The sequence below is a fragment of the Tauraco erythrolophus genome, chromosome 4 (genome assembly GCF_009769465.1).
Source record: "Tauraco erythrolophus isolate bTauEry1 chromosome 4, bTauEry1.pri, whole genome shotgun sequence".
NCBI classification, from domain to species: domain Eukaryota; kingdom Metazoa; phylum Chordata; class Aves; order Musophagiformes; family Musophagidae; genus Tauraco; species Tauraco erythrolophus.
In genome coordinates, this window is record NC_141468.1 from 14,646,869 (window position 1) to 14,674,267 (window position 27,399).

At 40.1% G+C, this 27,399-nt stretch overlaps 1 protein-coding gene across 6 annotated transcripts; it reads right to left on the reverse strand.

Annotated features, from left to right (window-relative positions):
- Nucleotides 1-544: 544 nt before the first annotated feature.
- NAPEPLD (N-acyl phosphatidylethanolamine phospholipase D) lies at nucleotides 545-23,599 on the reverse strand. 6 transcript variants are annotated; one of them, XM_086610077.1, is made up of 6 exons: nucleotides 23,404-23,599; nucleotides 23,233-23,242; nucleotides 11,679-11,991; nucleotides 4,070-4,716; nucleotides 2,964-3,078; nucleotides 545-1,677 (listed from the first exon to the last, which is right to left on the reverse strand). In XM_086610077.1, exons 1-6 carry the CDS (start codon nucleotides 23,597-23,599, stop codon nucleotides 1,552-1,554), a joined length of 1,407 nt encoding a protein of 468 aa, XP_086466203.1. In that variant the 3' UTR covers nucleotides 545-1,551. The 6 variants fall into 6 exon arrangements, with proteins under 6 accessions (XP_086466203.1, XP_086466202.1, XP_086466204.1 ...); XM_086610076.1 differs by lacking the exon at nucleotides 23,233-23,242 and having other exon boundaries at nucleotides 23,400-23,599; XM_086610078.1 differs by lacking the exon at nucleotides 23,233-23,242 and having other exon boundaries at nucleotides 23,395-23,427.
- Between the last annotated feature and the right edge of the window lie 3,800 nt (nucleotides 23,600-27,399).

Here is a 27,399-nt window from a genome sequence, read left to right on the forward strand (position 1 = left end):
ATCCTCCAAAAATCAACACTGCATGACTTTTAAATCAGTTCTGAACACGTTCTGGTGAACACATCTAGACCATACTAGAATTATTTTTTCAAATAAAGAAATCTTGACGTTTGTCAAATATGAATGCCACCAAAGGAACGTAAGCTGCTTTTCCTTACATGTAAGTGTAATCCTCTGTTCCAGAACCCTTCCTCAGCATGAACTTGGACTAACTGATCTTAGCCTTCTTGTGCTGTTCTGTGTTGGTATTAAGATCTGTCAGACTTCTAGGACTTCCTGATATAAATTTTTAGAAGACAACTGTCAACAGTTAAAAGACGTTTTCAGTTTGCTCCTAGCAGGAATCTCATTAACTGGTTTTAATTAGTTGCCAGAAGTTCATATCTTTAAATTGCAGGGAAATAATGTGGGGGTTTTTTATTTACCTTCATGGAATATGAACATAAAACATAATGCACAGCGAGAGAATATCCCATAGACCAAAACAAATCATGAACACAAAAAAAAAGATTTGCCAATGAATTATGAAGGAGAATAACAACCCTTTTTATTGGCAACAATAATCTTTAATTCCGTCAATTAGCATAGCAATTTGATACAGATATATTTAGCCGAGTTTTACAATACTGAACATTGTAATCTCTCACTCAACTTTAAAATTATAGGGAAGCTATAAGAAAAAATACCACAGCCCTTGCTTAAGACTTTTCACTTTAAAAAAAACCAACACAAAAACAAAACCCAACTTAATAGGCTGAGTCAATGCAAAGACAAGCACCATTAAGGGATTCTTCTATTTCATGTACTGCATTTGACAAGAAAGTTATTTTAGACACATTCAGGCCTACTTAAAAATATTGACAAAACAATGAAAGTGTGCAGATACTCTGGCCAGCAGTAAGTTTCACACATCAGTGATGCAATACTAAATTATCTCTCTCTTTAAAAGGCACATTGCTTTACATCATTGTAAAATTCAGCTTTTGTGGTTCATCAATACATGAATATGTAGAAGCATTCAGTAAAATAATTATTTTACTGTGCTTGTCCTTTAACAACAGAGCTGTATTGGAAGACTCCACCCCACAAAACATACAGTGAAACTATCAAGGTACAGGGCATAACCTGAAGATTAATGACTAACCAGTGGAGATGACATTCTTACAATGACTAATTCAAGTCAACCATTAATTCTAAGAATATGTCCTGTGCTGAGGTTATTATTGCTGTTGCAGGTAAGATGAAGGGTTTTAAAAAACCCAGTAATTCATCAGTGGTATAGGTAAGAGTTGAAACTGCAAGTTATTCCCAAGCAATACCTTATATATTAACCAGTTTTTAGATCACCTCTCAAAATTTATAAGCAATATAATTAGTAAAATTTATCATGAAATCGGTATGCAAGTTTTAGTTCTGAAACTGACAAACCTGGTATCTAAAAACCCAATTCACTCCAAAAAAATCTACTTAGTAAGTACATCGTATCAATAATTGTAATATTAATTGCTAGGTCAAATCAAACGAGGCTCACAAGGAACTGCTACCGTTTCGTTACTCAAATGCGTCATTTGTACTCAAGTCCCGTGACTCTCCATGGTTTAAGACAAAGAAGTCTTCGTTTTTCAAGCCATATCTTTCAAGAGCTTCATTCAGTTTAACTGGAGGATCCAAGTAATACTGGAAAAATCAGAATAACATGAGGGAAAATATACCACTGCAGCATTTGGGGAAAAAAACAAAATAGAGTATCACTGCTCTAAGATAAAAAGTAAACCATTTCTTGCTAAGTTATCTAAAAAGGGGGAGGGGATATATTAATCCAACTAAAATATTTGTTTTCACCTTCAGTTTTTAAACGATAAGAATGCTGACTTGCAATTGTAGAGTAACTAGCAAGGCACAACCTATCATGCAGAAGTCAGTCGTCTTCAACGTACTGAGCTAGATCTCCGAGAAGCAGCGGAACGGTGATCCCTGACTGCCAGCACGGGGGAGGAGGGGCGCGCACGTCACCAGATGGCGCTTCCTCTCGTTTAGTAACACAAAAGTCGTCAGCTTCACCGGTTAAAAACTAGTGCCGTTTCAATGAGGTCCTCCTGAAGTTACTTCATTACATTGGTCACATTTCGGAACAGGTATCATCAGGGAGAAATCATCCATTTTTTGGTGCTTCTGAATACACAGTGGCATTTGTGCCACGGGTGCTAGTGACACAGCTTATTGGAAGCATTAGGGATTGAAAGCGTTACGTGCAAGTTAAAGAAAACTTGACGTATCAGGTGAACAGAGCTAGCAGCATCAGGACTGGGTTATAAGATAAAGCAGTGCAACTGATGCAAAGTTGAAAAACAGCTACCAGACAAGGTGTATCAAAGCAGATACTTCCCTTTCACTGCATTTTTAGTCACTGTTCAAGTGCCTAGGTAAGCTCCTTATTACAACTGGGGACTTGGGAGGGTGGGAGTGGACAAAAAAAAAAAAAAAAAAAATCAGCAACTCAGAGTAACTCAGTTTTTCATATTCTTGTTGGTATTTAACTATGAATTAATAATTTAAAATACCATTCAATTTATTTACTAGACAGACGGGATTAATAAACACTGCATTGACCTTACAGGCATGCAACTCTTGCTGTCTCCAAGGGATGCACTGCAGAGTTTACTTTTATTATTGCACACGTCCCCACCTTTCGTGTTCCTCAGCTTTCGGATATCAGAAATCCTCCACGTTTGTTTCAATAACTCTATACTTTCAATTTAATTTTAACCGTGGAAATATTTTTATGTAATTGGTTGTGAAAGCTAAGCATTGTTTTTAGCTGCAGTACATATAGTAACACCTTTTCACTCATACCATGTTAGAGTATACATTTACACATACATAGGTTAAACTGTAAGAGCAAAGCTTCATCAATGACTGTGTACTTGGGAAATCTAAAACTCATGGATAGCGTTGAAATTTACCTCATTTGCTAAAGCAAAGGTCCCCCAATGAATCGCTACAGACTTCTTTGCTTGAACATCAATATGGATTCTTACTGCTTCTTCAGGATCCACATGCTGGTATTTCATAAACCACCTACCAAAACACAAAATACATTTTTTTTGTGTCACTAATTTAGTGCAAGATTTCTTCTTTACTTTTGTCGAGTAAATTGCAAAGAATCTAAAAAAAAAAAAAAAAGAGTGTGCTCACCTAATAAAAAAAATTATGGAGCATCTGTGTCTGAGCAACATACAGAACACTCAAAATCAACAAGCTGGAATACACCAACATGCTCACAAAACAGCAGTTCAAGTATTTCACCCTCCTTTTTTCTTATCTATGTTTTTAATAGTATAAGAACATATTACTGGTGCCTTGAGGCATTAAGGCCATAGATTAAAATCCATCCCTAAAAAAATTTCATGCTAGCAGCACACCTTAAAAAGCGTGTGCTTCAGCAGATAGCCTAAGGGGACGGTGGTAAAGCAGAAGAGAGAATCTGGCAATTCTTGACAGATACTTGATTTTTACCATGTTACTGTGATACCCATCTTCCTTTCCCAGCCTATACATGCTTTGCTTCCAGTAAAGTAGGGAAAAAAAGTAGGATACAGATGCCTGAACAAACAGATCTTTCACACTCTACAAAGGAGTCATCTTTATCTCTGGATAAGCTGCAAGCAAAAGAAAAATGCATCAAATTGCATGCATCTAAATGGGCTGGATTAAGTGGTGCTCTTTCAGAAAAAAAGCCACAAAGTAATTCCAGATTTTTACTCAACTTTTTTCATGGAAGAAAGTCAGCTGATTCATCCTTGCTGTGCTTACGAAAAAACTCTACAAGAACATCACACATACACAGGCAAGCATCCTAGACATTTCAGCCCCATCCTCTGATTGCCTGCTTTTTTTTTTTTTGGTCATTCAGCAATGCCCTTTTGCCTCAGCAATTTCCTTCTTTTGCCTCTATATTCTATTGTATATTCTTAATAAAGTATACCTACAGTTTTCACTTTGGGAGTATTTTTTTGTCATCAGTACATAATTTAAATGATGTACTTCGATCAAACTTTGATTTTCATACCTTGGCTCATAAGCTCCAATGGGGATGGCTGCAAGATCAAAAGGTCCAAACCTTTTACCTATCTGTTCAAAAGCAACACAATATCCAGTATCGCCTGAAAAGAAAAACCTATTCCAAGGTCCCAAGACAGACCAGCTGCCCCAAAGAACCTTGTTATCATCTGTCGCAGTCCTTTTGCACCAATGTTGAGAAGGGGTGAAGACAAAAGTGACCGCATCGTGACCAGGGACGCAGTTCTCTTCCCACCAATCCAGTTCAATCACATTCTCACAACCACATCTCTGCATCCAGTCCAAGAGCCCGAGAGGCACGAACCAGCGCAGCTCACTCCCGAAGCGTTCGTTTAAACTCGTTACAGTGTTGTAGTCCAAGTGATCATAATGGGTGTGGCTGATCATGACTGCATCTACTTTGGGGAGCTGCTCTACTGTGCATGGAGGTCCTCGGAAGCGCTTAGGACCCATCAGCTGAGTAGGCGAAGCTCGCTGACTGAAGATTGGGTCAGTAAGAAATATAAGTTCATCCATTTCCACCATAACTGAGGCATGTCCCAACCATGTGACTCGCATACCAGTTCCTGTCTTCCCAGCAAGTTCCGGGTTTTGAACAAAGTAAGGTTTTAACACTGGAAGCTCTTTATCGAGTTCCTACCAAAAAAGAACACAACATGGATGAGAGATTTCAGAAGGCACTTGGCAGCAGAACAAAAACTGCACACAAGGCACAAATCATTACAGTCCACACTTGCGTTTTGTTTATAATTTTAGGCAACCAGAGAACTGCAACACAAACCAGAAGCCTTTTTAACAACCATTTTCCCAGCTACTTCTCCTAATTTCATCTCACGTTTTTGCAACATTTTCACTTCTCTGTCAAGAGAGAGAAGAGAGAGCTCGACATCAGGCCAGGAGACCTACTGATAGACAAAAAAAAGAGTCTGAAAGCACTGTAGTGAAAGCACTGCGAAGCACTAACAACATCCTGGGAAAGGCTTTGCAATCAGTTGGCCTTCCTGACCTGGAAAAAAAAAAAAAAACATATATACATACACAGTGTTATTGCACCAAATGCTCAAGTTTAGCTTGTGCAACTAAATCCCAGCACAAGTAAGTCACAAACCAACAGATGAAAGAGAATGCAACGTTTCCCACAGCAGTCCACAAAAGCTCTGTTCTACTAGCCTTCAGCAGACTCTCTCTCCGTCCATGGAGAAGCTGCAGGTGGAGGTTAACCCCACTTGGCTAATGTTAGCTTTTACCATTCTCTTTCCATCCTGCCAATAATTCAATGAACATTCATAAAACACAAACTAAAACTCAGATCTCATTTTTAAGACAGTCCTTTAGGCACTTAGCTGTGCTTCTCGTGATTTTTTATTGAAGCCTTCTAGCTACGTAAATTTTAATTATTACTGAATAAATCACTATACTGATCTCCCTGTATGTTCAGGATGCAGTCCCACAAATGACTTAAATCAACCTAAACCCATATGCTGGTATAAAAAGTTATGGAAACCTTCCCCCACCTGCCTTCTTGTTCCAGCCTCAATGCTTATGTGGTCTCCACTCAAGCCTGGCAGGTCAGGGAATTGATCCAGCTGAACATTAATCCAGAGGAGGAAAACAGACAGCTTTCAGCTTGATTGACTTCCAAATTGGACTCTATGTACAGCCTCAAGAAGACAGCTGGCACAAAGGAGGCCATGGCTGTACATAATCTACTGAAACTCATCAAACCACATCTCATTTTGAACAGGAGTTACATTCTTCACTGCAGGTTTGGTTGAGATGCTTATGCAGAAACTTTATTTGTAATGAATAAAGAGTTTTCCTAAACAACAACAACAACAAAAAAACACACACAAAAAAACCACAACAATAAAAAAAACAACAACCAAAAAGTCTTCTCGATGCTCCTGACCACTTCCAGCTGTGCCACAGTGTGGCTAAGGCTCTCCTCACAAACAGTTCTGGTCTGAACTCCTCACACTACTTGAGAAGAATTTTCCTGTATTAGGTACCTTCTACAGACTCCTGACACTCTTCTATCCCTGGTAATCACAGATGTCCCAACGTTTCTGGTTCCTAGTCAGTCTCCCTGTCATGGTTGCTGCTCTCATTCTCTCGGTCTATGATAGAGTCATAGAATGGTTAGAGTTGGAAGGGACCTCAAAGATCATCTAGTTTCAAGCCCCCTGCCATTGGCAGGGAAACCCTCCACTACACCAGGCTGCCCAAAGCCTCATCCAACCTGACCTTGAACACTTCCAGGGATGGGGCATCTACAACTTCTCTGGGCAACCTGTGCCAGTGCCTCACCGCCCTCTGAGTGAAAAATTTCTTCCTTATATCTAATGTAAATCTGCCCTCTTTCAGTTTAAATCCATTTCTCCCTGTCCTATCACTACACACCCTTGTAAAAAGTCCCTCTCCAGCTTTCCTGTAGGCCCCCTTTAAGTACTGGAAGGCTGCTATAAGATCACCCCGGAGCCTTCTCTTCTCCAGGCTGAACAGCCCCAACTCTCTCAGCCTGTCTTCATAGCAGGGGTGCTCCAGCCCTCGTATCATCTTCGTGGCCCTCCTCTGGACCCGCTCCAGCAGCTCCATGTCGTTCTTGTGCTGAGGACTCCAGAGCTGAAATAGGACATTAGTGCTCTCGGTGATCTTACACAGAGCTAACCTCCTGCTCCCTTAAAAGCCCAAGCTGAAGCTTTGACAGTTTAGGATCTTCCTTGCTAAAACAGCCCTGACAATGTCAGGAACGTTACTTTCTCTACAATATTTTATTGATTTGGAGAGCATATGTTAGGAAAACACAAACACGCACCCCCCTGCAATCCTCCTGTAAGTAATAAAACATTAACGAAACTGCTTTTTTCTGAGCGCTAATGGACAAGACATTTTTACTGAACAAGTTTCATTACTGTCTCCAGGAACAAGAAACAGATAACCTATAAAGTTGAACATAAGGTCAGTACAATACGATCACTTAATTCATACAAGAATAAAGACTGAGACAAACTTCTGCTTCTCCAAGAAAGAAACATCACTTTCTCATCATTATTTCACTCTAAGTACATGGAACAACACTGGCAGGAGAAAGCTGAACCACAGAGAGTGTTATATTGTAACACTTCCATTAAAAAAAGAGTGGAAGAGCCACAAAGCTAACATAATACTCAAAAATGGGAATTAGGACAACCCACCAAATTACACATGGTTAAGCTACCAAAACAGGTTATATCAAGGAGATTAAACTTAGATATGGAATTTAATAATTGTCATAATGCAATTTAGGTCAGCAAGTAAGTACATTTTTTATTGAAAATGTTCTTTTTAAGTAGTTTTTAAAGGTAGACTACAAATAATTCTGAGAACCCTAAATGAATCCACTTTATTTTTGCTGATATTTGACACAAACTAGTTTTTTAAATTAGCATCATGCAATATCAACAAACAATACTAAATGAATTAAGAACTGGCTAATTGGCAGATGTGAACAATGAGTTCTTAACTAGGACTTAAAACATATCGTACTGGTTTTGGCTGGGATAGAGTTAATTTTCTTCCTAGTAGCTCAATATGGTGCCATGCTTTGGATTTGTGACCAAAACACTGCTGATAACAGACTGATGTTTTAGCTCTTGCTGAACAGTGCTTACACAGCATCACAGCCAGGAGGCTGATGGTGCAGGAGGAGTTGGGAGGGGACTGGGAGAGCTGACCCCAGCTGACCAAAGGCATACCCCATACCACATGATGTTGTGCTCAGCAATAAAGGCTGGGGAAAGAAGGAAGAAGGGAGGACATTTCGAGTTACGGTGTTTGTCTTCCCAAGTAACTATTATGCATGACGGAGCCCTGCTTTCCTGGAGATAGCTGGACATCTGCCTGTCGATGGGAAGTAGTGAATGAATTCCTTGTTTTGCTCCGCTTGTGCGTGCAGTTACTGCTTTACCTGTTAAACTGTCTTTATCTCAACCCATGAGTTTTTTGCGCTTTTACCCTTCCGATTCTCTTTCCCATCCCGCTGCAGGGGACAGTGAGCAAGCGGCTGTGCGGGCTGAGCTGCCCGCTGGGCTTAAACCACAGCACACCTGTACTACTAAAGGCTTTACAGGGCTGTCACTAGGACCCACACTATTAACTACTTTGAACAGTTATTTAAAGGTAAAACTAATGACTACAAAAGGCATTTGTAAAGGACATGGAGACAGAAAGATTGATAAATAAAGGGTAGCACAGTTCAAACAACTAGTATCCTAACCTGAAATTCTGTAAACAAAAATTCAAGGCAAACCAAGAGCACAAAGGCAGTGCAACTTGGAAAGTGCTGACTCTGTATGAAATCTACAGGTTTGTGATACACAGGCATCCGATTCAAATCAGTGATTCCTCAGGGGATGAGATCAGAAATCAGGCATTATTTTGAGCTGCTATAGTAAATCACACAGAGAAATAGATAAAGAAATTATTTGTCAGTGCATGGGTTTGGTTTTTTTTTTTTTTTTGTAGTTTTTGGTTGGTTGGTGTTTTTTTTCAGTATTTTATAAAAGTACGCTAAAATTCCCAAAATTACCTTTTAAAGCAATAAGGACTCATTACTCAACTCATAAGATTTCAAACTAAAACACAAGTCCTACTGGCAGTATACATCATATGAAATTCTTAAAGCTCATACAACAAGATAATATAATGAATGAAGTACATAATCTTATGGAATGTTTATCCTGCTATAGTACATTTTGTTCTCTGTCAGAGTAACCAGAAACATATTAATATGATTCTATGAATTATAACAGATCTTTGAAATATGGTATTAATGTCAATCCAGCTACCAATAGAAGCAAAACGTGCCTTATACTGTCTTATCTTCATCACTGGAGGAATACAAAAATTCTTCCTGCTGTGCCCCTTCCCCCCTCCCATGTTCTTCTTTCCCTCCTAATGCAAAGCAAGAAGGAACACATGACGGGCTTTGGTAAGACTAGCTAATTAGCTTAGGATTTTTGGTGCTTAGTGCGTACTGGAATACCACTGGATTTTACAGAAATGAGAACAATCTGAATTGTTGATCCAACAACTAATAATTAAAGATACTCCAACAGCACTGAAAAATAAAGCCTGTAATGAAAATACAAAACGTCTATGCATTCTGAATAATGATATAGCTTGTTGTGAAGGCATGATTATAATACATATAGCTTTTACACAGCGAAGTACGTATCCTGGATAACATGCCTTTTGTTTTTACATATGCAAAGCACTTGGTACAGATACACTGAACCTACCCAGCATAGCCGGGTATCGCTGGGCACACTCAGTGTGGAAACTGAAGTAGGAGTCTGCTGGAAGGACATGCTATCTGGCAGTGCTACATAAAGTATGGAGCCCTTGCTTTGAATTTTAAACAAGCTCAGAGGTGCTTTACAGGTTGATTTAGGTGTGAAGCAAACATAGCTGGAACAAGCATCAAAATGGCTGAGGACTTAAGAAGTGCATTTCATTGATCCCTATCTATGTTTTTCTATTTCTGATTTACTTCACTAAGCTCCTGAATAATTGCTGGCACTTAATTAGAAAATTTCATATGCAAAGCAATAAAATTAGTCCAAAATGAATCCCAGCTGGATCAGAGAGACAGCTTTACAACTGGTACAGTGCAGATTTCTTTGTAATCATCTTTTATTGCAGGCATAATCTGTAAATTAAAGGGGAGTGCTCCAGTTCCCCACTGCCATCAGAGAGCTGTATGTTCTGCATTCTGTAGCACACCTGAGCACTGCACTTCAGTCGCTAACCAGGTTTCTGCCCGGTGCTGGCCAGATACAAAGTCTACTGTACACAGAAAGAGCAGGCCAGCGGCCAAAGGCAACTGAAAACACCAGGGCGTGAATTTTACACAAATGTGGCCGAAGTATCGTAATGCAGCACACTGCTTAGAAAGCTGTACACACCGAGGCACAACTGCTGTTGCTACTACTACACGGTCCAGATAATGTCTGGAAGCAGGACGCCACATTTAGAACAGTAAATTGTCGGAAGGGATCCCAGGACTGAAATAGGTTTGTTGTGCTTTTTTCTGAAGTCAAATTATTATTATTATTACAGAACAATTACAGCCAAGATTATTTCTCTCTTAAGTGTGTTCCATGCCATGTATCCTTAAAGAAATTCCCAAAACTCTGACCATCATGCAATAATAAGTAAAACAGCTTTCCTGTCCATAAGGCTGATCAAATTCCTTCCTTCACAGGTAATTCACGTAAGATAAAAATGAAAAGTATAAGCTCTTTGCTAAATCCTGTGAGATTTATAGCTTATGCATGTGTTCTTGGATGCTTAAAAGCATTATTAACATCTATTTGTTCAAAAATGCTTTCACTGGTTGCGCACCCTTTGGCACATATTCTCCAAAGTGCAGTCAACACATCAGAAAATACACACAAGTAATCCTAACTGTCAAAACTGTAGCCATTGTAACACTTGTTGTGGCCACAAAGATAACCTGTGGCTTTCCAGTATCCATAGAGAAGAGAAGGCTCCGGGGTGATCTTTTAGCAGCCTTCCAGTACTTAAAGGAGGCCTACAGGAAAGCTGGAGAGGGACTTTTTCCAAGGGCATGTAGTGATAGGTCAAGGGGCAATGGATTTAAACTGAAAGAGGGCAGATTTAGATTAGATATAAAGAAGAAATTTTTCACTCAGAGTGTGGTGAGGCAGTGGAACAGGTTGCCCAGAGAAGCTGTAGATGCCCCATCCCTGGAAGTGTTCAAGGTCAGGTTGGATGAGGCTTTGGGCAACCTGGTGTAGTGGAGGGTTTCCCTGCCCATGGCAGGGGGGTTAGAACTAGATGATCTTTGAGGTCCCTTCCAACTCTAACCATTCTATGATTACTCTTCATGGAAAAGAAGCTTCTTTCAGAGGTTGCTTCCCCTACCTCCTTTATATGCAGTATCTGACAGAAACAATACACCAAGAACAAATAATGGTGTTTCCCTGAAAACTAGCACTGTACCTTTACTATTTCAGTACAATTACTTGCTCAGGTTAGATTTAACATATGCATGTTTTTCTCCTGGTGCACTGAAATAGAGAAACATAGATTTGCAAATACTAAATATTTGCACTCATTTACTTACGGAAGTAAATTTTTATGAAAAAGATACAACATACGTAGTCAATGGCAGTCTGGGGGGAAAAAAAAAAAGGCAAATTTTTTTAAGATTAGATATGCCACAGCTGTTTCATCCAATACAACTGATGTCAGTAGTATGCTTCATAAAGTAACACCTATTAAAAAGGAAAGAATGTAACTGTAGTTTATGATTGAGCTAGGGGCCTGTTTTTGTTGGTTTTGTAAATATAAACCGAGCTGGACAAATCAAAGGGTGTGGAGCTAAGAGTAAGGCAAAAAAAAAAAAAAAAGAGGCAGATAGTACTAACCCACCTTTTGAAAAGAATAAAGTGATTATAGAAATCAGAAAAATAACGCTTAGAAAAGTCTCGAAAGACGCCTAATAAGTATTAGTTAGAAACTGTCCTATTGTATTGATTAGAGCAGAGGCAAAAGCAGTCTAACTCAAGAACACAAAACATGCAAGGATTTACCTGCTTTGAGCATGGCACATTGCTGTTGTTCTTTTCCATGAGGGACCATTTCAAAATATTTGGCAAGGTTGGTGATTTCCATGTTGGCCACGGATTGACAAATTTCCCATCTTTGCCTCTCTTTGATTTAGTTACATCTTCTTCTAATCTGTAGTCCAGCCTGAAGCTTTTCCGGGAGGTCCTGGAAGAATCACTGCCCCTGGAACCTCGACCCGAATTCTGACGTTTCCTCACTGCTTCTTTAGGGTACTGGTTACATGCAGTCAAAGGCTGCTCTTCATCTGTTTTCTTATCCATATCTTTTCGAGGAGAACTAAAATAAATTTTAAACAAATTATTCTTTCCTTGGATTACTATCAACATTCGTAACACTGAATGTTCTCACACACATTAGAAACAAGCCCGCCCTTCTCATTTTACGATCTACTGTATTTTTTTCCCTCAACAAAATAGGCTTTTAAAACAGTTGCTATTACACAAAAGACTTCAAAAACATGCTGTGGCAAGTAGACATGAGATCTCTTTGTAGTTCAGGCAGAATTTTACTGCCTGGTATGCACAGCTTCAGATGCTAACACTATTATCTACCAACTGCAAGAGTGAGGGGGAAGGGTTCCTTAATTCACATTTTGGAAGAATATTAAGTGCCTCCTGAAACTTATGATATTTAGTGCCTGATGTAATACGATGCTGCAAAGCTGTTCAAGAGACACTGGAACTATCCAGTACCTTAAGATTTGCCTCTATAGTGACTTTGTTTTGTAGCACAAGCAGCAGCCTCGTGTAGCATTAATAACACATGACTCCTACTGACAAGATGCACACACATGCACAAAAGTCAGAACACAAGAGACGCTTGGTCATATTTCCTTTTTACTCAAAACCAAGGAAGAGCTTATTGTAATAACAGTAAAAGTAACTGTTTAAATACAATTTTGATACAAATTTAACTGAACTGACTAGTGAAAGGCCACAGAAAACTGGAATAACTCAAATCATGGCCAATGTCTGTTCTTAATTCCATTGTGAAATGTAAAAAAGTAAGAAAATAAGTGAGAAAAGCTTGTGGGGCATTTCTTAGAAAACCGTGAACTCAGCTGTTGAACTCTCTTACTCCAAACTGCACTTAAGTCTTGTGGAATTTAGGAATATGGAGTCCTTTTCATCTCATTATATCCAAGGCAGGAAAAAAAAAAAAAAAATCCCTATTTTATTTTAAAAGTTGCTGAAGGTAATTGCTTCACCTTTGTATAGTTACTTTCAACATTTCACTTAAAAGTAAATACACTGCTATGACAGTTTTTTTTAAAAAATAGGTTGCTATTTTAAAGAGCGCACAACTTTCTGGTACTTACAAACTCTACCTGATAAAAACGAGATGACTAGTAATGAACAGAAGCATGATATACTGCGTAGGCGCACAAATAATTTTTAATAAAAAATTGTGTACTTTGTCCTGTGGAAAACTCTATCACATGTTCTGGACTATCTACTATTTAATTAAGTCTTATACTCAAATGAGAAGCATTGGGCTGGTATACCAAAGCCAGTCCATCCAAACAAAGTTTTCAGAATACAGAATTAAAGCCCGCAGTTTTCTTAGAAATTGCATAACTCACTGTGCCCCCATAAGTTCATCATTACAGGGAAAAAGAAATACATTGTCACTGTGACACTACAGCTACACTCTTAACACTTCTTACGTGTGTGTATCAAATCGGACCCAAATGCATTAACTTCAAATGCAGCGCCCGTCCCTGCTATTTCAGCAGCAATCGATGACTAAACAGAAAGCATGGTGCCACTTGCAAAGATATGACAACTGATAAATATTGTGAAACTTTCTTAACAAAATAACCATTATTTTGCCATACAGCACAGATAAAATATTAACAGATCAAAATTCACTTCTGACGAAGAAGCACAACCAACGTTCAGAAAACACTGCTGCCAGAATTTTTTGATAAATAGTACCCTTGGTCATAATAACCTTGTTTTAACGTAACTGCTTTATACCCTAGCTTCCCTGAAGTTTTACTGAAAGCTTTACTCCATTTATGTATTTTCTATTAAGCAATAAGATACCACATCTGCTTCGTAATTTTAATTTAACTGTTGATACTCCCAGGCTTTCTCCTCCAATCCACTAAACATTTACTGGAACCAGCCTTCAATGGAACATATCCTCTATACCATTTTAAGCAGGCATAAATGGTAACAGAAAGAACCAGTGCCACAAAAAGGCAAACAGAATATCAAAAAAATTGTAATGGATATATTAACTGTTACTTTAGCTTAAGAGGGTTGGTTGAGGTTGGTGGGGTTTTTTTTTGGCATTCCTCAAAGAGTATTTTCAATGCCGAGTCAGCTCATTAATTTAGCAAAGCACACAGACACAGCATAAAATATCCACTCTTCTAGAAAGCATCATGAAAACAAATCACAAAAGTTGAATCAGATAGGCACTTAATTCTAAGAAATTCTTCTGTTAAGATCTCTGATGTCTGATTTTTAAATATATATAACTACCATAATTATTGTTCCTACAAGACACTTCATATTAGAGACCAGAGTGCCTGAGGTTTTATTTTTAAGCTTCTGTTTATCTATTCATTCATCTCTAAAATAGGTGAACTCTACTTTTGCTTAAATTTTCATATAAACCTTTGATCTTATTCTGAAAGTATAGGCCTCCAGGGGAAGTAGGGATCAGCTACGCTGATTAAACAAAGACAATGCCAAAACATTTAAAGCTCTGCAGGTATCTGTCTGCCAACATATTTTCCACATGATGCACATACATTACTTTCATTAGTATTCCATAAGCAGCTGAAGGGAGAAGAGACTTCAGTGCTCACAGAATACTTTAAACTCTTCTACATGCATAAGAAAGGGACACATTTATAAACAATTAACTGACCGGTATTCCTGATGAACTGTAGATTCCTTTGAAGCATCAATCTTGCTAGTTTACCTCCCTTCCATTTCAACTGGCAAAATATATACAAGAATATTCATGGAATACAGAAAAAGAAATCTATTTTTTCTTATGAAAAAAACAGTAGGTTACAATTTCTTGAAAGCCAGCAATCATTAGCATAAAATAAAACTCAAGCAGTTATTAGTCTAAAGAGATTCTTACCTTTTTTTTTGAAAGAAAGAATCTACATACAAGGAAATTTGGCAGGTATATTTCAAATATTAGAAAATACCCAACCAAAAGTGAGCTGATTTTTCATCCAGCTTTCCTGAATTCTTCCCCCCCCAAAAAAAGTTTGGCACTCAAGAAATAAATTCAAGCACTGGATTGCCAGCCAAATTATGAGTGATAGAGACACCAAACTCAAACTGGAGTAGAGTTATGTTCACTTAGGAGGGCCATGGAGAAGGAGTCATGTCCTTAGTGAATATTTGTTATTGTAAGACTCCACAAGAAATCTATTTTCCACACTTTTAAACAAAGAGGAAAACTACTATTCTACTTAGAAGCATTAAACTGCTTTCTTAACAAATGGAACCCGTCCTTCAGAATGAGGTGACTCAGCCCCAAATAAGGGCAAGTGGACTGCCACCATACGTAAGAGGTGTGCAGGCAGGACGCAATGTGGAAACCCTCTCCATACTCAGAGATGCTTTCCTGTTTCAACCGAATTCAGAAAAGGAAATAGACCAAGACATAGAAACTACTGAAGGAGACCATTTGTCATTCCAGATGCATGAGGCCAGAAGGTACTCTAGACAGAAGACCAGCACTGACTGATGAATAGAATGAAGCCTAACATGAATCAAAACCCAGAGCCCACATAACTGGTTTTCCAGCACCGAATACTGAGGGGCCTCTGGTAATCCACAAAGCAAGAGAGAAGTTGTAGATCAGGCAGGACATGGCATGGAAAACCGCGTCTTATGTCACAATAAACAGGCTTACTCCTGTAAACAGCTTGGGAGGGGCAGGGCGAAAACAGCCTTTAGGACAACAGGTTTGGGGTCAATTGAGTTTTTTTAGCATGGCTTACATAACTGAAAACTTGAATACAAGTTTTTTGGCTTTAAGTCTTTTGTTGATTTAGGAAAATAATTAAAAGTTTAGTTAAACATTTTAACACTTTCTCTTTCTGTTCCAAAAGAAGGTTGGAAAGAGGAACATCACACGAAGCACTCTGTCGTTAAAATGTTCTGCGTAAATGCTATTTTTAAACACTGCAGAGCTTCAAGCCAAATATTTTAACTGTATTTGAAAAATAAATGCATCACCATAAAATCTATTGTGAGGCTTCGCCTTTTTGTCCCATTCACCTCTAACATCCACTACTCCATAACTGAAACTGATATAGCCCCTCCTTCTAAGCATACAGGCATGCACAGACATGCCATCACCCAGGAAGTCTGCCAGATAAAACTGATTTATCCTTATTTTCTACATAGAAATATGGCCCTTATGTAACAAATTTTAAGAGAGAGTTACAATGAAGCTATGGTTTACTGGAACCCAACAACCTCCACAGAACTTCACATTTACCTTGCAAACATTCTACAGCTTTCCAAATACCCTTCACTTTCTCTAGGTTTGAAGTAACAAGTTCGGTTCATTTCTAATTGCCATGTCTCTGTATAGACTGCATCCAGAACTGGGCTGCACTACACATCACCTAAAAGGGACAGCACACAACTACTAGCAAACTCCTTTGGTTCGTGCTTCTTCATGCCACTGTAGCCTTATCAAAGCAAGAATCTGAGCTTTCTGCAAGACATGTACTGCTACACAACTTGGAAGTTTTCTTTCAACATACGTATTTTTGAAGACTTCAAAAAGCACATTTTTTGGCTTGAAACTTAAGAAAAAAAGAAAAAGAAAAGGATTTCAGCAAAAAGGTAAGGTATTTGCAAACACTAGTAAGCATACAACTAATTTTTTGAAAAAAGCCTCCTGCACACTCAACCACCAAACAACTGCCAGCTAAGTTTTGGCTATGCTTCTATTTTTCCTTCAGGTCTGAAATTGTCTGCTTTAATTAATGAACAGCTTGAGACTGGAAAATTCTGAACACATTTAAACTTTTATTGTGCAGTACTTCAGGCTGCTCGTCATACCACTGTAGCCTTATAAAAGCAAGAACCTGAGCTTTCTGCAAACCATTTACTGCAACACAACTCAGAAGTTTTCTTTCACTATACATATTTTCTTAATGACTGCTACAGCAGTTGCAATAGCGGTTATTCCAGACACTCTTGGTCTTAGGATTGCACACAAAGAAGATCTCTCAAGATTGCAACTAGCTGATCTATAAATACTTTTTATTATTTGAGATTTCCCACTAAAAGCTGCAAGCAAGAAGAAGCAGTGTTGAAATTTTCATTCTAATTATTTGATATTTTAACAGTCAGCCTGGGATTCTGTGCGATTTCTTACTTCCATATTTTCCAAACATCTACAAAGCAAAAAACCCATGCTAGTACAGCCTTCTTCCACTCTTGGATGCACCCATTTCATAACACAGCTACAGGTTACCAGCCCAACTGTTCTCTGTTCTCAACAGATCTGTGAGTATGCTAAGTCTACAGTGATCTCGTGTACTGTTCAAGAAAGATGAATAACTGAGTTGATAACAGAAACAGAAATAGCTCTTTCCATAAACAATCTCACAGAATTAGGATGAATCCTTTGCCATTCTCATCAGTTTTGAGGATCAACAGTAAAACAAGGCAAAGTTTTATTTAGACATAACAGAGGAAAAAATCTAGTTACAAATAAAACGAATGTGAAGCATCTACCCATGGTCATAGAATCATAGAATGGCATAGGCTGGAAGGGACCTCAGAGATCACCTAATCCAACCTCCCTGTCATGGGCAGGGATGCCTCTCAGCTAGACCAGGCTACTCAAGGCTTGTTAGGCATATTCTTACAACAGCTGTATTACTTCAGCAGTCACCACCATGAGCCAACCCATTGCTGTCCTCGTTACTCCCCCAAGCTTGCCAAAACAAATGTTTGTGTCCACATTGTGAATTATTTCAAGAAACCCATGTAGTGATAGTCACTTCTTACCTTCCTATTCCCTAGAGAAGAGCTTAATTTTCACCTGCATCACTGTGTAACTATGCAAGTGTTTATATCAACAAACTGGCTAGGACAGGGAAGAGCGAGAAAGGGAATATACTGTTGTCATCAAAAACTACTTATATGCTAGCGCTACTATTAAAAAAGTAATTCATTAAAATGCCTCCATTTAGAATGCACTCAGTGTAGCTCAGTTACACACACCACCAAGTTAGGTTCAACGATTCCCCCTACCCATATATATTGCGTTTTCAGTCTATTCCATATCCAAGGTTTCACGTTTAGTACTGATGCTGCTTAAACTCTCTGGCTGTCTCCTCCGAGAGTGATGTTTCATATTATAACCAAGCAAATTCAACAGCTACCTACCACCCAAAAGGCAGCACTCTCCCCTTACTACACATTCTGACCTCTACTTTCCTAGCATTCATTAGGGGAACTAAACCAACAGAAAGTTATTCATAGCCATTACAAGTGCCTATCAGCTACACCCTTATATGCCTCTGGATACAAATGCAAATAAGCTTCACCGTCAGGTCCCTCAGTAGTACCTGGAGCCAGCCATTTCTCAGCCCTGGGTTAAATACGATCAGCTACGGGCATTGTATCAACTGCATAAAGATGCCTCTCCCTGGAACTGAGACAATATATAACTACTTTCCCTTTGTTTCCAGGTGCCCCAGCTGACTGTCCCTGCCCAACACCAGCACTATGTAGTCCCCAAACATGTTTAGGAACTGCATTTAGCATTACAGAAGTTTTCTGCTACATGCATATTCTGTTTAGGTTGTGATCTCTGACATGACAGTAGGTGTCCACATATATTAACAGAGGTGTCAGTCCCAGTAGCCAATTTCTTTAGCTATCCAGGCCTATTAAAATAAGTTATTTCCCCCTCTACCTTCATCTTTTCCTGAAGTCTTGAATCAAAGTATCCAAAAGTTGGCATGTGGCCATCACATTTGAAAGAGCAGCCCAGACTATCACTATGATCAAGCACCAGAGCAGTGCAGTTCTGTGCTATTGCTGAAGCAGTCACCAAAGGAAAGTAGGAGTCAGTTTTCCCTACACCAGAACTTAGAGTGCTTTACTTTGCTCTTCTTAAACAACTAATTTCATATGACTACTTAATGTATAGGGAAGCATGCTGGAAACACAGGAGCTGGAATGAAAGTTTTCTTACCTGCTCTGCAGGACTCAGCCTGACAACATACAGAGGCAAGGTTTGTGCACTACAGCTATGTTATGGTATGCAAGACAAATCACACACAGATAATTTTTAAATTCAACAGAAAAACAAGAGAAGATAGCACCTGCACATAGCTGGGCCAATAAACCGTGGATTCCAACAGCAACAATAATCTCCACGGATGGCCCTTCACACAAAATTTCAACAAAGCTCTTCTAAAAGAGCAAACATGAAACTTGTATCAAGCCACCTACAGGATCTGGACCCCAACTTTAGGGTTCTGGCACCAGCTCCACTCCTGTAAGTATTTATGCAAATGAGCAGTTCATTAGTTTCAGCTGGTCCACTGATGTGACTACTGTTAATAGCAGATGCAATCCTTTCCAGTATGGGCCTTACTGCTAGAAAAAACAACCAAACTTTATAAAGTTGAGCATTTATAAACATACTTTAGCCACTCCCATGCGTTAACAGCCTATGCATCTCGGGTTTAGTATTTTAAGTTATTATGTAATGTTGAAGCTGTTAGCACAGGTTTTTCTTAACTAAAATCAAGTTTTAAAATGTTCTGAGGGTAAAGGTTTCTCGACCTACATGTCAATTAGACATGACTAAAAATAAATACTACTAGACATAATGAAACTAAGGCTCCACGTCTACATACTATGGTAGAAATCTGCTTTCCTTTGTAGCACGTGGCCACAGAGGCCAAGTAAGAGCTGTTTTCATAAAAGCACACAGAAACCACGTTAAAACCTTTCTCCACAGGATCCACGTGGCAAAGCAGGATCTGAAGCAGTTAATTTATAATCAGCACTGGTACTTTATGTCTGCAACTGTGCAACTGCTATCTCCACCTCATTTACTAAGCCTTTTAATTTTCTCTTTCCTTTTCTCTCCATGTCAGAGAGGAACAAACTCCTACGCAAACTTTCTCTAGACTCACACTGACAATAATCTTGTAAAACCTTATGAAACCTCAGTTGTCCAGGAAGTGCAGCAACACCCAAGCACTAAACTAGTTCCTATTTTTAAGTTAACATCCGGTCATACAATTTTGTTTATATAAATACTTAAATGCTTATCTATTTGATTCCCTCTCTTCAGTTAAAAGGCCAAGCACATAGGACCCAACATTATTTCTCTGCAATATAAAACTATTTCCCTAAATTCTTTCTGAATTTACTTAGATTTCAACATAAGCTTAGTTTTTGCTTGTCCCAACAACATTCTCTCCCTCCGTGTACGTATGTATGTACACACATCCCATAGATATATAGAACTATTCAGAACATTTGACCTCAAATGTATTGAAATCCAAACAAATCATTTACAGATCAGTTAAGCAACATAAGACATCTTTCTTTGTTGAAAAATATGTTTTTCTTGAATGCAACTGTTCGAAGTTGCATCTTTCACGAGTTAAGTTAGAAGGTCATCAGCCTTTCCAAATATAAAAGTTTCAAATCTCCAAAACTTAACGCTGGAAAGCCAGAAACCATATGTGATACAGCACCTTATGGTTCTTTAACTGAAACATAGCCATTAAAATAAATTACAAGTGGTAGAACACCAGACACAGCAAAACACAAATACCCAAGGCAACTGAAAACGTCACGTGACACATTAACGTTTTTCATGACAACTCTTTTTCCTATACATAACCAGCGTTCTACTTTATCCCCACGACTCTAGATTATGATGTTTCTTCATGTACTTCAAATGAAATGGAAAGCATTTTGGTTGTTAGTCAACAACAAAACTGTTAATATTAGAAGTTGTTTGGTTTGTTTTTTTGTTTTCTTATGGAAGAGTCAAGGCATATTTCCAACACAAGTATGAACCATCTATTAGTTTTCAAGGCATGATTCTAAATACGTAGGTGTTTTAAGAAGACAAAGTGTTTAATTTAAACACACCTAAATAGATACACATGAACAACTGGTTATTGCCACAATCTCGTTATCAGAAACAGCTGAACCTCACTGAAACCCTCGCTCAAAAACCAGTCCACAACATGGGAGATTTCAGCCTAAACAACTGGAACTATTTCCAAACATTAGAAGCAATAAAACCTGAAATCTTATCTCAGCAGACAGTAGCACGAGCAGCTCCAACCACGGTAACAGGTCTTACACAAGAAAAAATCTCGATATACATGCCTTACCACTTGACTTCTCACTCCCACGACATCTTAGCAAACCTTGGTTTTCACAGTAGGGACGCAATGGCAGCAAAATGTTTTCACAGTGTCACTTCGTAATGCCCACTTCTCCTTGCTGAATGGCTTTTTAAGGTTTATCTGCTTGGGTGTGGTTGTATGCTATTCAAACCCAAATCATCCCTTCTTTATACAGCTACTAAATATTAAGATATTACATGCAAACAGTAAATAACATCTAACTTCTTTCCTAGATTTTCTAAGAATATTCAAACCGAGTGCACATCTGGTGTACAGAAAAATTACTCAAAGCTGCATTTAGACACAAGATGACCAAATGATTTACCATGGTCCTGGCTCTGAGCGTATAGACCCTGATTACAGTGCTAGCCAGCATACTGCAAGACACATATCTGCAGCAACTGCCTGAAAAAAATTAAAGTGAGATCAGGATGGGATTTATAGATGTGACCAAAGGAAAAAATAATTACCCAGCAGGTGTTACACATAAAAGCACTAAATAATATAGCAGCATTAGTATTTTTCTCACCACAGACAAAACAATTGCTTTCCCATTTGCAGAAAAGAATTTAAATCTATTTCTAAATGGGGAATTAGCAGTTTTGGTTCAATCTTGAACTGATAAGGATTGACAAAATAGCAGATTTCTGCTGAGGTAATTCCTCAAATCTACAGTTAATACAAATGAATAAAATCATGATAATATTGGATTGCTTCCTTTTTAAAAGTCTGCAGATCTCTTGATTTGGGCCAAGCTGAAGCCAAATTAACTGTTATTTAGTAAATATTTTAACAGTTTCACTGTCATCCCTTTCTCCCTCCTCTCCATCATAGCAAGTGAATCAGACTGGGCTTTCCAGTCTCCAGGTATTCAAAATTCCCATTATCTTTTTATAACAGGTATTTCAATGTCAGGCATTTCTAAAGTAACTGTTGCAATAATAGGATTAAAATCTTATTTCTTCTCATTTTGCCGAAAGCCTTATCTGTAAAATTAATCGGGCTTTCTATTTTATTAACTGATAAAGTAGCTACTATGAATTAAAGAAAAAAAAAATACATTACTATTTTCAAGAGTCTTTCGCCAGAAAACAGCAGTGATTTTCCTGTCACTACCTTTAATTTTTTATGTCGCTCTAGTCAACGTAGCTTGAAAATTTAAGAAAAAATACGCAAGTACAAATAGTACTCTGAAACGGAAAACTTGCCTCATAATCGCCACTTAGCAAATAGAAGAGCAAGAACTCATAACCATCACTAGAAAAACCATTTCTGCTGAAGTTTATATTAAACTTAAGTGCATGCCGTCAAGCCGTTCAACAAATACCTTCCCTAAATCCTTACTAGAGATAATTGCCGATCACTGAGATTATTTCACTGAACTAATTACATTAAATGACTTTGTTAATATCTTCCACGTCGCACTTACGTTATACAACGCAAGAAAAACGCTCGCGATAAACATCTGTTCGTGCCTCCTCTTCAAAGGAAAACACTCGCTAAACCGTCAATACCATGAAGTGTATTTTTAATAGGCGATTATATAACTTGTTTCTTTCCGAGCGCTGCTGCAGCGTATTTTACTGTCAATTTACGGGAAGGAAAGCATTGCCGCCGGGAGGGCGGAGGGGATGAAGGTAGGACTTTTTCTTCCAGGATTTCTTTCACCAGTGCGAAAAGATCTGCCAGTCCCAGCCGTTTTCGGAGCAGGCACCAGTCGCGATTCGCCACTGACCCCCGGGGCACCCTTCGGGAGCGGCCCGCCCGCTCCCCGGGCAGGGGCCGCCGCTCCCCGCGCCGTGCCAGCCCCGGCGCCGCCGCCAGCCTGCACCTACCTCAGGGGCTGAGAGCGCGCAGGACGGAGCCGGGTTACACAGCTCCTCTCCGGCCAGGAGCCAGGGATCGGCGGCCCCAGGCACTTCGCCCACCGACTAACTTTTCCGAGCGGGCGCCCGCACTCGCTTTGCCCCGCTGCCGCCGGCGGGGCTCCCCGCCCCGGCCCCGCTGCGGCTCAGCCCGGTGCCCCGTGCCACACGCACCCGGCAGGACCGCGGTACCGTACGCCTGGCAAGCCCCGCTGCCGCGCTCCGAGCCAGTGCGCAGAGCCGCGCTGCCCCGGCTGCCAGCCGGGCTCTGAAGGCGGCAGGTCAGGCAGGTGCCGCTCCTCCGGCGGGCGCGGGGCGGGAGCCGCCACTCGGCTGGGTCCCTCCCTGCCCGCAAGAACGCAGCGGGCAGCGACCCCCACCCGCGGAGCGCTGCCTGCCGCCGGAGAGAGAGCCGCTCACCTCACAGACTGCTGCTGCCCCGAGGAGTCTCGTCCTCCTCCTCCTCCTCCTCCTCCATGGTGCCGCTCCACCCCCTCAGCGGCGGCTCCGCGGCTCTCCAGCAGGAGCGGTGGAACGGCTGCGGCTTCCCACCTGACCAGCCCGCCGCCAAGGGCAGCGCGGCGAGCTGCAGGCAGCAGCTCCACAGCGCCCTGCCCCTCACCATGGCGCGGAGGCCTTCCCGCGCTCGGCGGAGCCCCGCCGGCGGCGGCGGCGGGCCGCCTGGTGGCGCGTTAGCAAGATGGCGGCGGGGGGGCTGGCGCTGAGGGAGCTGTGGCGGCCGGACATCTCGGGCCCGGAACCGCGACCGGGGCAGCGTCAGGGCTGTGCGACCGGAATGCGCGTCGGCCTTAGAGGAAGGGAAGCCCTTGGTTCTGCTCTTGTCCGGCTACGGTGGTTGGTAAATGCTGCCCGGAGTCCCATTTGGGAGCATGAGCGTGCTCTGACCACCTGGTGCTGCAGTGAAAAGTTTCCTAGACTCAGTTTTCCCAGGCACCTGAGGCAGTGCCGCCATCACTGGGGAGTACCCGCACACACGGGAGGTGCGGTGCCTGAGCGAGGCCAGGCATGGCCACCGGCTGCCCTCCTGCCGCCCTCCCACCTCCCAGGCCCGTGTCCCCGTGGTCGTTTCGCCTGTGTTGAGAAACAAAACTCACGCCTGGTGTCTTCACGCCCTGGACTACAACCATCACCTCACCTCTGTTTACGCCTGTCAGTAGTTCACACACATCTCCAGCCAGTAGGCTGGGAAGTGATTGATTTTGGGGGCACCTAATCCAGAGAAATTAAGTTCTCAGAAATAAATACGCATTTTTTTAATCTTTCCTTACCTCCTTAAGCATGTAATACAACAGAAGGTAAAGGGCAAAGCTATGCAGCTGTGATAAAAAAAATCATATATAGTGGCAACACGAAATCTAAGACTGTCTGGAGCTCCGATAATGCATTTATGTACATTTTATCTTGAAGCTCAGGAATGAATGTCTGGTTTATTAGTGAAGGAATCTTACCTGTGTTCAGAGGCCAAGTTCTCAAGGCAGGTCCTGGGAGGCTAGAAACATGAGCCTTACTCTTCTTATCATTATTCTATCATTCTCTTCATCTCCGTAAGGTAGAAGGAGGATAATACTACCAAGTTATCTTGTTCTGTACGAGGAAGACAGGTACATATTGGTTGTTTATGGTCAGGCAGATTTGCTGACCTTCGCCAGTGGAAAATCTTAATTATTTCTTACTTCTGACTCTTCTCACTTGATGTTTCCTGATGATTTCATCTCCTAGCAGTATGTCTAATGCTAAGCTGGCTAGCAATGACTTTTACTTACACATTATTAAACACAAATCTATATTGACTGAAGTTATTTCTACTGTTACTTTATGGAATCTAAGACCTACTAAATGAGTTAGATGATAAAGCTGCTCTCCATAGCTCTGATTAATGCCCATTAACAGTTAGTAATAATTAGTGCCTATGTATAGAAATCTGTGTAAGCCACCAGGTAAGTGCCTCTAGGCTGGTAGTAACTGACTGCCACCAGTAGCAGATTTCTGATGCTCATCCTACACTTCAGCTGAGTATCTCCTGGTAGGCAGACCTGCCTCCATGTGTCATTTGGAAGTAGTTTGTATGTCACCAGTGCTGCAAAAGCCACAGTTCAGGAGGCTCTGCTTTAGCAAATGAATTTTGTGTCTCTTACAAATACAGATGTCAACATTTGGAGGCTGTAAGTAAAGACACTTGGTGTTTGTGCAGCATGCAGTTTTCAATTTGAAGGGGAAACATCTCTTTTCTGATATAGCAACTGGTGAAGAATTATATGGTTGTTCAAGTAATTTCTGACACTGCTAGAATTATGTATCAGCACCTATTATCTACACACATGCCAGTGTGCACAACATGAGAAAATTCCACTTCAACAGAACCAGAATTTTAAACTAGTTTCCTGTTTCAGTATTCCCATGAGCCAACTAAGATCTCAGTCTAGTCCTGCTGCTTTGGTAGTTGGTTTTGATCTTTCAATGTCTTGTGCACACAAACACATTTAAACTGAGGAAAAGTCCCATTGGGACATCTGCGCTCAAATAGTTGTGTAAACCCAGAACAGAGACCTCGCTGACTCTTAATACACCCCAGACATGCTAATATGCTTAGAGGACTGACCTTAGGATCCTACAGGAGTTGGAGGCCAGAAGTTAGTAACAGATGGGAAGGTTCCAGCCATCTGTGCCTGAGGTAAGAGTTTTTTGCTTGGCACCTAGTCTCACGAAAGGGAGTTTTAATAATTTTATTTTCTTCAGTGGCATGTATTCTTGGCATTTTTACTACTCAGACTGGCCATATATATTGTCCACTATAGATGGAAATAAAAACAATTCGGGAGCTTCTTTGTACTGCAGAGAAGCACAGATACTGAGAGATAGCAAAGTGGGGGTATTTGGGGTCAGTGCTTTTTCTTGCAGTGAAATTTAACAGCTGAAATAATCAATTTTTTACTGAAAAAGTTTTTGGGGTATACCATTTCATTAACCACTTGGAAGGAAAGGTTCCTTAACGTGGCTTAATCTGCTTAATGCAACAACTTATATCTTAATTAGAACCGCACCGTTCATATTTCATGAACTGTATCTGCAGTGGTGTCTTTCCCGTGGAGATAGCGTATGCATTAATCATGGGCAGGACAGCTCAGCTAACCTGATTATAAAACTTCTCTTGATGAAGGGTTTAACTTTCTGTGCAACTGAAGTTTGTCAGTATTTTGTTTAGATCTCTAAAGTGTAGAATGAGTATCTTTTTCACAAAGTTTAATTTAGCCGGTTGGCATAAGCTGTGTCTGAGCAGGATACTCATTGTATTGGGCAGTAACTGAAGCACAATTTAAAGTAGGAAAAAGTAGAAATTCTTATAGTTAAAATTTTTGTAGCTTTATAACAGAGCTCTCTTGATTGAAAAGCCTCCTAGATAACAAAATAAAAAGTGTTGTACTATCTCTCGCTCCATTTAAGAATATCAAGTCATAGTCCAAAATCCCTTCAGGCTCAGGCTTGCTATATACTGGCAATATTTACTGTTATAGTGTGGATGCAGTTTATCGCAGCAAAAAAGCACACTTGCTGAACAGTTTGTGCTGGATCTCTGAGTGAAATAAGCTATCCTAGAACAGAAATTTTTCACCACTCTAATATTAGCTATTCTGAAATTTTTACTAGCATAGAAATTTTGCACCAAAAGAAGTGCTACTAGGCTAGTAAAAGCCTCTCTGGCAAAACTGGCCCATATCAGGTCATAATCAAAAAGCCTAACCTAGCCCTTCTAATTACAGTGTGGAGAGGAAACTACCCTTATGATGTCCGCACTGTTTTGGAGAGAAATTGAGAGGGAAAAGCTATTTGGCACCTGGCAGGCAGAGGTTCAAACCATGATGGATGTTAAGTTACCCTGTGAAAGAGAGTTACATGACCAGCTAATATATATTTTTATATATGTATCTCTCTATATATAGGTACAAAATGCTTCACAGTAATGTTAATCAAAACATTAAATTGCCTTAGTTACAAAATTGATATATAATCAATACACAATACTTAATGAAATGACTGTAAATGTCTTGTTTACCATTACAAATATAAGCTTCTTACATGATAAAGAATTTGACAACCTTTGAGACTACAGAGAAGGAACTTATGAACTACAGTTAAAACAAAACAATGTGTGCTTGTAAATATTATATGAAATGCTCTTGGATGCCTAGCTGGTATCTCTTTAACTTCTACTTAGGGGACATAATTTGGGGAGACAATAAACTGGAACCATAACAGACATTTAGGCTTTGTCGTACTAGTAACAGACCAGGAGCCTGCTCCAGCCCTGACGCCAAATTGTACAATGCATATATCTTCATATAGATAAACCTTCCTAGCCCTGAAGAGGAGGTGGCTGCATCAAAATTGCTGTTGAAAGTCTTCCCT

Coding starts and splice junctions, on each gene's coding strand:
- NAPEPLD (XM_086610077.1), bottom strand. CDS start 23,599: ATGGTGAGGGGCAGGGCGCTGTGGAGCTGCTGCCTGCAGCTCGCCGCG. Junction 4,717..11,678: donor ATGTGCCATGCTCAAAGCAG/GTAAATCCTTGC, acceptor CTTTTTTGGTAG/GAACTCGATAAAGAGCTTCC. Junction 3,079..4,069: donor ATTGGAGCTTATGAGCCAAG/GTATGAAAATCA, acceptor GTGTTTTGGTAG/GTGGTTTATGAAATACCAGC.